At 32.7% G+C, this 11,277-nt stretch overlaps 1 protein-coding gene across 2 annotated transcripts; it reads left to right on the forward strand.

The window, feature by feature from the left end:
- Nucleotides 1–1,384: 1,384 nt before the first annotated feature.
- LOC129957600 (uncharacterized) lies at nucleotides 1,385–10,923 on the forward strand. 2 transcript variants are annotated; one of them, XR_008782788.1, is made up of 3 exons: nucleotides 1,385–1,493; nucleotides 7,065–9,124; nucleotides 10,726–10,923. XR_008782788.1 is itself a non-coding variant. In XM_056070019.1 (2 exons), the coding sequence occupies exon 2, from the start codon at nucleotides 7,312–7,314 to the stop codon at nucleotides 8,764–8,766; it is 1,455 nt and encodes a 484-aa protein (XP_055925994.1). In that variant the 5' UTR covers nucleotides 1,385–1,493; nucleotides 7,065–7,311; the 3' UTR covers nucleotides 8,767–9,239. The 2 variants fall into 2 exon arrangements, 1 of the variants encoding a protein (XP_055925994.1); XM_056070019.1 differs by lacking the exon at nucleotides 10,726–10,923 and having other exon boundaries at nucleotides 7,065–9,239.
- The last annotated feature ends 354 nt before the right edge of the window (nucleotides 10,924–11,277 follow it).

Below are 11,277 nucleotides of genomic sequence, written 5' to 3' on the forward strand. Positions count from 1 at the left end.
CACCTATTTATGTACTCACCAGGGTGGCGAGATCCAACCATCATACCGGAAACATCTCATCTTCATTTCGAGGTGCTCACCCGGGGGTTGGGTGACTTGGATAGTCAGCCATCTAACTCTCCGACCCGCCACGAAGGCACACGGATTTAAACCATAAAAACTGAATGACCGGACCGCTGCAACAGCAACATTGGCGGAAAATGGGGTTGAGTCCTAAGGGCCGTCACCGGCCACGGTACAACCCTCCCCGAAGGAAGTACGTCCCATCATCAATGGGAGGAGTCAGATCCCCCACCTATTAGTGTACCCTCCAGGGTGGCGAGATCCAACCACCATACCGGAAGCATCTCATCTTCATTTCGAGATGCTCCCCCGGGGGTTGGACGACTTGGATAATAATTTCTCAATCGGAAACAAAATTTTATCTTTACTGATGACCATTTTTGTGTGTACCACTTCGGAGACTAGTCATTTAAGATCCCAATTTACTCGATTCGTCATTTTGATCAGTCGCAAGCAATAAGCAATTACTTGTACTTGCAAAAAAAAAAAAAAAAATCCATTAATAATGCTCTAAAAAGTATCAATAGTTATCTCTGAAAGAAAAAGGTGTTAAAAATTGTTGAGAAATTTTTCGATCAACAAAAACCTAGTTTTACTTTGTTTCGAACTATAAGCAAGTACTTTGATTGAGAAATTATTTATCGAGCTAGTCTAATAAATCTGTAAGTATTTTTTATCTCATAAATTTTCTTTTTTAATTTCATATTTCCAAAAATGTTTTAATAATCATTATTAGGGGGAAAAATCCTCTTTGTAGAACATCTTAATTAAATCGATTAGTCTGTATGATAACCTTAAATAAAAAAGAAACTGTGGATTTAATATAATTAATAATAATTGCATTTTATTCACGGAATTCGAGATAAACATTTAACTGAAGTAACATTTATAGATCAATGTTAAAAGTCCCAACGGTTTTGAACGTCACGTAAGCATCAACGGAAATTGAATTGTTGCCAGTTAGAAAATAGGAACTATTCTTAGTAAAGAAAAAAAAAAAAAAAAAAAAAAAACGTGAGAACAAATATATAGATGTAGTTTCATGAGTCCATAGAAGGTATTTTAAGATATTAAATGCCCGAATAATTATTTAATTTAAGGATTTTATTAAATTATTAAAGATTAAATTATTGAATAATTATTAAGGCTACAGTTTTGATTTGATTCGTGGCAGCAGGAAGGTAGAATTTATAAAACTTCACTGTGGTGTAAATATGTACAGACCTATACTGATAAGAAGGGATGAAATTTTATTGATAAGATTCAATGATAGCTAAGCCAATTTTCCCACCCATTAAACAATCTGCCCTTCTCGATAAGAATGATCGTTTCATTGTTGAAGAGTATCGCTTTACTGATTATCCAAAAAAGCACACGTTCAACTATCAAGCAATTTTTCCTGATCATGAAAACAATCCGAGCATTTTCTGGTATGTACTTAAAATAATTATTCAAACTTTTTATTATAATTAAAATTTAAGCATTTCCAATTAAATCTTTTTTAAATAACTTAATCTTGATGTCTTCCACAATAAAATGATTTTTAAACTTCGGATTTTAATAGGCATGCAGTTCAAACTAATTTTAAAAGACTTGCACAATAGTGTTCGTTGTGCTACGCAGCTCTCTAATTTTCTGACATTTCCTCTAAAATTTAAACTTTTATTTGAAACGAAAATGATTAAATTACAATTAATCTAATAACATGTTTATTGAATCAAAGCATACTCATAAAAAAATATAATGAAATAAAATAGTTGTATTCATTACTTAATATTTATCTGTACTATAAAATATATATTTATGATGCCATGTAATAAAGGATTATTCTTTAGAAAATTTTCCCGATTCAATAAAATAAATAAATGTTCTTCAAAATTAGCAAACATTCTTTCTAAAAGAACGATATGAGAGTGACATTTTATTGCATTTTTCAAAGTATCAAATGATTTAAAAAAGAAATTCTTTGAAATTTTCATCCTCCCTTGGTTTAAAGTTGTACTATAAAGCAGCAACAATTTTAAAAAAAAATCGGATTTTATTCGAAACATATTTAAAACAAAAACCTATTTAATATAGGCAAAATAAGCCGAATTTTTATACCTGGATTAACTACTAAGGAAGAAAATTCTATGTTGCAATATTTGTAGTAAAAATTTAAATAATTTGACTTTTATTTGAAGAATAAAAAATGTGTTGGAAAATATACTTTAAAATTTTTTTTAAGAGTTCTTTAAAAATTATATTTTTAATAATGCATTTTGTTTATCTTCGCAATATTTAGGTGCCGTAAAAAACACTTTTTGTGTGTAATATTTTAGGCTGAAAAATGCCAAAAGTTTTCTAAATTCTTAACTAATAAAAATTTCAAAAATAATTCCTCTTTTTTTCCTTCCTCGAGGGCTGCCCTTCAGAGGCTCATCTACTATAGGTGAGTACGGGTGTCCATATCCCGAGGTTCTCAGCGTTTTACATTCTCTTTAAATTTATTCCTCTACACCTTCTACTGTCTGCTTGATTCTTCCATCCCTCGATGGCAAGCGAAGGAGTTCTCCATGAGAAGCTGTCGCCGCTCTGTTTGCTTCTTGCTTCTCGTTTCTCACGCACAGCCAAAAACTCCACGCGTTGATCGTGCTTGGCGACCCATTAAACGGGCGGTGCACTATGGTCCCCAGTGTATCAATCGGCCGGTAGCTAGCCATCTGAATGGTTAGTCTGCTAGGGATCAAGCGAAGGGGTCATTCTCTGGGACTCGGCTTTAAGGGTGGTCAACGTTCCTAGAGGTGAGTCTGAGCTTATAAATGTTCCGGCTAGCACTAAGCTAAGCGCAAGTGGTGGGGATACCCAGAGTCGGTGGCTGCTTTACCTTGTTAGGCTCCATGGTGGGTGGTGCCTTCGGGCCTAAAATTTCATTAGTGTCACATGGGCAAACGCAAACCCGTTCCCTTAAGTGGGCAACAAGCAGCTTATACAATACCTAATTTTCCAACTTTTTTCGCTATCAAAAGATTCTCTGCTATTAATGATGCATTTCATTCTGTCTCTGCGTTTCTTGTTGAAAGAGGTATAGCTGGCAATATTGGTGACGTTAAAAGCACTAAAAACCCTAGATCTGGCGACTTGATGGTCGAAGTACAATCTCAACAAATTATGAAATTAAAATCATTGGAAAATATACCAGTCGTTGTTTCTCCACATTCTTCATTGAATTCCTCCAAAGATGTTATTTCCTGCGAGGAGCTGTTCAATGTGCCGATAGAAGAAACCTCTAAAGGATTGAAAGGACAAGAGGTTAACTATGTCTGGCATATCTCTGTACGGAGATACGCCAGATGATCAACTCCTAAATACCAAACATCTTACTCTCACTTTTAGATTTTCCAAATTACCTAAGTAGATCAGGGAAGGGGGGTACATGCGCCTGTCAGTTCGACCATATGTTCAAAACCCACTTCGTTGTTTTAAGTGTCAGTAGTTCGGGCATTCAAGAACTCCTTGCCACGGGACACTAATCTGCGTCTCTATGCAGAAATAGATCACGATAGTACCCTATGTACACCTCGGGAAACCTTTAATTGCAAAAGTACACGTACTTTTTTTCTTTCTGAACTGCCCTAACATAGCAGCTAGAAAAAGGAATAATTAGTACAAAATTAAAAAACAAATGTCCCATTCTGAAGCTCGTAAAATTGTTAAATCTCAAACTCCTGCATCTGATACTAACTACTCTTCTATGATCAAAAAATCACATGCAACTGATGTTATTCGAAATAATGGAAACAACATCCTTTCTGATAATACTCCCGAATCCGGTATTGTAACGTCACTGCCAGTAGCTCTCAATAGTAATATTGTTCCTCAATAGTAATATATTTCCATCAGTCAGACATCTTATGTCTCTGCTGAAATCATGGATCCTTTAATCGGTCATGAACGCGAAAAACATCTAATGTTCCATCTAGTGAAATGCTACAGGATCTGCATGAATTTAAAACTGTTACTTATAAGAAAAAATATAAAAAAGGACAGAAGCAAAATTTTGACGAAATATCGCAGTCTAAATTCTGGGAGACTTTACCTCGACAAGTCTCCTATTCTATGCCAGTCTCTAATTTTACCTCTATGCAGATCAATAATTCTTCTAAATTAGCTGATAAAATGGATGAAGCCACTCTGAGCTTGAAACCATGACCACGAATAAGCTCAATCAAGACACTGATAACAAAATAGAATCGGATAATGCCATAGAATACAGCCTCCATCTAACAATTTAGAAAGCATCACTTGCTCCGGAACGTTCTACCAAATCCACTACAGATGATAAGACTATTTTCAAACAAAGGCTCCAAAAATGTCCAATTCAATGGGTTGACAGTAAAAATTTTTACAATGAACCTTTAAACACCCCTATTCGTAACAAATATTGAAAAAACATAAAATTAAAATTGAAATGATTTTCTTTTTTTCACTTGATTTTAAAATTCATCATATCTATCTTAATGCTACGACAGTTATATTTCCACCTTTTAATTTTATTTTTTTTTGAAAAATTTCCTTTTTGAGATGTAATTTGAATGATACTATTTATCATTTGATCTCTTTTATTTTATCATGAGCATTTATAATTTTAAATTGTATCACGGAATTGCGTGTGACATTTTTATCAGTACCATCTGTTTGGCGCCGAATAGCCATATTTGGCTTTTGTGCCATTAAATCTAGAATACCAACCAACCAATACATTCAGTTGCCATCTAGATACATCTTATTCTGTATTATCTGCTGAATTATTAGCAATTTTGTATGTTCTTCAGAGGATTTCACTTTCGTCTGATCGTAAATTCTGTATCTATACTGACAACATGAGCTCATTGAAAATCTTTTCCCATTTTCATAATCACATTCACCTAGTTGTCTGGAAATTTTGTATCTTCTGATGACTCTAAAATGCGAGGAGTTTAAGAGACTATTTTTCTGGATTTTGAGTCACACAGAATCACTGGCAATGAAATAGCGGATAATGTAGCAAAAAGTGCTTCTTTGATTTTACAAAGAGACATCTTGTTTAGTGATGCGAAAAATATTTTTCAACGTCATCTGCCCTCACACTGGCTGGAGCAATGGATAGATCATATTAATAACAAACTTCACGCTGTAAAATCCATCATTTCATCATGGCCCTGTTACCCAGTGAGACAGCAAGACGTCAAAGTGTCTGAACTCTGCATTGGCAGCACACGTTTCACGCATGAACATCTTTTTTTCGACAATCGAGCGAGCTCCTTTCTGCTCAAGATGCCAGGTGATTTTAATGGATCTTTATCTTTTCATTGAATTCTCTGATTTTAGACTTCGTCATTTGCATCAAATGTCTGTGGGGGACCGCTCCCACGAAAAGCATTAAAAAAATTTTGAAAGCAATTAATATTTACCATCTCATTTAACATTTGAGTTTTTTTGTTGTCTTTTATCATGTATGCACATGATGTTGTTTTGGTTACGGGGTTTTGAAGCTCAAAATCGCGTAGGCAATGAATATTGAAGCTGAAATCGTGTAGGCAATGAATAAAGCATAAATGACAATTTTCATCAACATATTTTAATCGCATCTATTTTTACCTGCTTTTACCAGTATTGCATTATTATTTTGTATACTTCTCTCAAAGCAGATGCGTTTCTAAAGATTGGCCTGCTTTTACCAATATTACTTTATTATTTCGAATGCTTCTTTGACAGCAGATGCGTTTTTAAATGGTTAACAATAGAACTATGACATTATAGCTATTATTTCATCTCAAAATCGGTCGAGCTCCAAAACTTTGTATATATATAGAGAGAGAGGGGGGGATAGAGACCGATAGAGAAGTCTCGTGATTGTTGTTTCAAACCTGTTTAAACAGGTTAATGACTTAAATTAATAAAGACAAATAATGACTTAAAAATAATAATGTTCTCACGTGATAACTTGAAATTTGCGATCGTAGATTTCATTTAAATTTTTCTCCAGTTAATGTTACAACATTATTTCATTTGTGTTATTTTAACTTATTTTCAATGTTAAGACAGTGCATTGTAATTCTGTTCATCAGTTTCCACAGAATTTTAAATATTGTCACGCTTTTCATCTTTTAATCGTATGTCTGGCTGAGTATAGTCGAACATGTCTCATGTTTCATTAAAACCCACAATCCAATTCAATCTCATTTTATTTATATTTCAAATCGATGATAGTCGAACATGTCTCATGTTTCATTAAAACCCACAATCCAATTCAATCTCATTTTATTTATATTTCAAATCAATGATAGTCGAACATGTCTCATGTTTCATTAAAACCCACAATCCAATTCAATCTCATTTTATTTATATTTCAAATCGATGATAGTCGAACATGTCTCATGTTTCATTAAAACCCACAATCCAATTCAATCTCATTTTATTTATATTTCAAATCAATGATAGTCGAACATGTCTCATGTTTCATTAAAACCCACAATCCAATTCAATCTCATTTTATTTATATTTCAAATCAATGATTTGCTGTTAGTTCAAAACATGTGCAAATGCTATGCATTAATTGTAGTTTCATCATGTTTTATGCGATTTTTAGCTCGATTTTTGTGCTTTGATACTTTAAGTTTTTTTTTAATATAATTTTCTTTTACCTTTTGATTGACGCAGCATGGCGAAATAGGGCTCTAGCTCAATAAAACCCCAACAAAACAAACAAAATCTCGACTGTAGGCGAGGGAGTTCTCCATCTCAAAACGAACTAACCAACTAAACATAACCCATACGAAATTTACTTGTTTCAGTATGGCCAAATATGGTTCTTGCGCCATAAAACATCACAAAACCAAACCAAACCCACTGAAAACTTGCACAATATTTGCCACCAGCTATTACTTGACTTGAGAATCACAATAGCACCTGATATATTTTGTTAGCAAAATGATTCATTGCCAAAAAGTCAATAATTGCACTTATTTTTTTTTTTACAGGTTAACACCGGATTGCATATTCTGACAGATGATAAAATTTGTTCAAATTCCTCGCAACGATGTCGCTTTGGGCAACCTCTTCAGAGTCATAAGTGTATTGTAATGGTTGCTTTGTCTTACAAATAATATCCAATTCATAATAAACGACGTAATGATGAAAACATGATATCCTATTCTTAACAGAAGGCAAATACTATCTTGTTTCAATTTCTCAAATATTACATTGATTATTGTGCTACTACTAATAATGGAGAAACAGCTGAACTACATTTTGATGTTACCACTCCAGGAAATTACTCTTAGGAGATTGGTTGTCATATTATGGAATGGATATGATATTTTGGCATCGATTGGGAAACATCATATCAAGTCAATGCTCTACTGTGAATTTAAGAGTGAATGGTGTGAAACTGTTGAAAGCAAAGTAATAACTAAAATATCGAAACTTGCTTTACCTGACTTGCTAACTGAACAAATGATTCAAATAGCTAAGCCCATTGGTTTGCAGATACGAAGATGGAAATGGTTCCATGAAAAATATTTAAGTGATTCACGTGAGGAATTCGATGTACCTGTTTTAACAAAACTGTGCTGGACCTCAGAAGGGAAAGTGGATTATCAAAGAACGGCGGAAGAAATCATACGTTGCAAAATAGTAGATATTGTAAAACTTTACAAACTGGCTTGTTTATATTGCTTGGAAGATTACATCCCAGTTTTTTGGAAAGAAATCCCCGAAGAGATTAAAAAGACCTTTCAAAATGAAGAAAACACTTCGGATATCGAAACACCCCATCTGCAGTTTTGTTGGCCTTATATTCTTAAAGGAGAAGTATCAAAGCTCGATTACTTAGCTAGAAAAACATATGGCAATCCATCTTCCTTCCATCAGCGCGCTTTCGAATACTCAGCACGCAAAGGCAATAAAACTGCAGCTGTATATTTTTTTCTGAAGTTAACGTTTGAGGAGCGAGAAGCTTCTTTAATAAGAACAACCCATTATGTTGTGGCAGAACGAAATTTCGGGATTTATAGATATCCTGATGACTTCCCAAAGGAAAACATTTCTGATGTCTTGTATTATTTGCTGTCTCTAATGACTCCTGAGCAGCATATGGAAATTTTCAAAGTGCACCGTACCAGGGTTTTAAGATGTTTCCTGGGATGGCCCTGGCAAGATCTTTTCTTGGAAATCTCGGACTTAATGTGGGATTTTCTTCCTGCAAGTGACTACAGTGGACTGTTACTTAAGATGTTTCTAAATTTTAAATACTCGGAGCCTTATCTTCCTAAATTGTTTCAGGAATTTTTTATGCGCAGTCCTGTTGGCTTTAAGAAACATTTTGCGATTAAAGAGCGTCTGTGTCGCTCCTTTTTTCCTTATTTTTTCGATTTTAAAGATTCAGAAACCATCAAAGTAATTTTTAGAAGTTTAGACGCTGCGGACAGAATGAGTCTTGTGTCTTCCGAAAGTCTTTTGGAACTCTTTTGCCGTTTCATCTCGAGAGGTAGATGGCATATGGTGGAAGTGTGCCTTCGAGGGGCCGCGCTATCCGAAGAAAATAAGGACAGACTGAAAGAGACTTTTGGTATGTATCTTGCCGGAATCGATAGAGGACACATCAAATGGAGGAAAAGGAAATGGAGAAGATTTTTTCAGTTCCTCGATGAAGCCGATGAGAATGCTCTTGGGGGAGACTGAAGGAGTCTTTTGGGATGTATCTGACCGGAATTGATAGAGGGCACATCAAACGGAGGAAAAAGAAATGGAAAAGATTATTTCAGTTCCTAGATGATACGAATATCGGCATCAGATCATTATGCATCTTGCCTATTAATTGGCGTTTTGATTTTCTTGTTATTTTTTGCATATATCTGTTATTTTATTTCTATTTTTTTCTCTGTATACTATTTTGCTTGTTTTATGCAGAACTAGCGAGTTGAATGCGAACGCCAAAATATCAGGAATAGGAAAAGCCATTAAGAAAGAGGAAACCGAAGTGTTCCTTTTCTGTAGATTCTGGCTGAGTATTATTTAGGATATCTCCACATGACAGCAAGTATGTTTAAAAAAAATATTCTTTTCGTTGAAATAGTGAACTGAAGGAAATTTTGAATAAGTTAATTTAGAATATGCGTTTTATTTTTTGCATAAAGAATATAAATCTTTCAGTTTTGGTATAGAATATTTCAAGCATTTTAATTTTTACTAATCATTATTACTTGCGAATAGTATTTCAAAATTTTCTTTGTATGAATGGATATATCCAGCATGAACTTTTTTATTGGTTTTAATAAAATCATTCTATTTGAGTATTTTTAGTTTGGCAACCGAACGGAAGTAAAAAAAAAATATATGCATTATTATTTTCACATATTAAAACTGGCATTTTAAAAAAATATGTACATTTTTATAATTTTAAAGTTTTTATAAATGTATGTAGGATTCAGGAATCACTACTATTTTAGAATCACGCACATTTAATTACATTTAGGACGGACAATTACATTAATATAAAGGAAATGAACATCAAACAGATTTTGTGGAATACGTCGCGGGATTCATTCACATGTTAATATCGCAGTCAATGCATGACAATATTCGTCGTTTCGTCAGCTGCATTCACCGTCTCAGAGCTCTCGTCCAGACCTATGTCGCGTCTTTCGTTCAGAGACCCGTCTGATCTGTACTCCGTCTAACAAGCATCAACACCTGTTGGCCAGCAGATGGCGCTCGTCATCAGGCGTTCGTCACTACATGTATTTAATTTTTAATTCTTTATTATAAATATGATGGACTTCTAAATTTAGAATTTAAGATTAATTTGCCATTTGATAAGACATGGAAAAATAAAATCTTGTCATTTCATTTTACATAAGTTCTGTCAATATTAAAATAGTATATTGTCATTATTGATGCAAACGTGTGCAAAATTCGAAACTCTCATGTAAAAATTTATTTCAGAGTTAATGTTTCAAACATAAAAGTAAGAAAATTAAAAAAAAGTCAGTTCAAAAATGAAATTGGTTCTTTTTTTAATATTTTTTGTAAATATCATTTGAAACATTTTTAAGGATATCTACTTCTATATTAATTGAAAGTTACTTTTTTTTAAAGAAACTTTCTGTGTGTAGAAAATAAACTGAAAACAGATGTGACAAGTAATGAATATGAAACCTGCAGCCCATTTAAGGAAATTCATAATATTTATTTTGATTTTTTTTTCTATATTTCTGTTTCTCAAAATCTATTTTAAAAACTTCCTCATTAGCTACACAAGTATATACTCATAACTTATTTTTAAACTGATTCTTTTTTTTTTAACTTTTTACCTTAATATGTTTACATAATAAAAATACATGTAATTTAATTAGTAACCACTTCACGCTCTGTTAAATTTTTAAATAATATTCTGGTTAATTTTTCATAACAAATAGTCCATTTAAAAAAACAAATGGATTAATGCGAGTTACTTCTATTGAAAGAAAGTTTAAATTTGGAATATAAAAATTACTTGTCAAAGAATTTCTTATAAATCGTTAACCATGGGTTCAAATGACTTATTTATTTATTATAGTTAAATATGGTAATTTCGACTAGTGTTTATATAAAATAGAAACTGGCGTCGTATAGTATGCTAATCAAAGTTTATTTTTTTAGGTACTTTGTCACTCAATTGCAGCTGCCTTGAATTTGCCTTATCCGTTAAAGGTTAGAAAGCAGAGCAATAATAATTTGTATAAAAGCTGAAAAAAATTATTCTCGAGGCTGAAATTTCATTATATTCAGCTCTTGGATTTTCTTTACACATCTTATATTGAAAGTTATTATAACTGTTTAACAAATCCCTTTAATAAAATGCATGAACTTCATAAAGGATTTTTCTTAGTAAAAATATCTTTTATTTTCATTGTTTTGTGAATTTTTATGTTTTTTCAATTAAATTAGTTGACAATATTTTGATTATTTCAACTGAGTATTGATATTCCGAGTATAGTATGTTACACGATCAATGAAAAGAATTTTTTTTTCGAGACTGGAAATAAAAATATTGAACCTCCGAAATGATTTTAAAAGTATTTTTTAAGATTAAATAAGAACGGAGATAAATTCATTAAAAATTAATTACTGTTGAAGTTCAAAACATTTTCCGAGAATTAGTACAATAATAAATTAACCAGTAAAGATGGTTATATGGGAAAAATATGTTCC

This window comes from Argiope bruennichi, chromosome 11 (genome assembly GCF_947563725.1).
Source record: "Argiope bruennichi chromosome 11, qqArgBrue1.1, whole genome shotgun sequence".
NCBI classification, from domain to species: Eukaryota; Metazoa; Arthropoda; class Arachnida; order Araneae; family Araneidae; genus Argiope; species Argiope bruennichi.

Bases quoted from the DNA above. Each gene is read 5' to 3' on its own strand.
- LOC129957600 (XM_056070019.1), top strand. From the start codon at position 7,312: ATGGAGAAACAGCTGAACTACATTTTGATGTTACCACTCCAGGAAATT.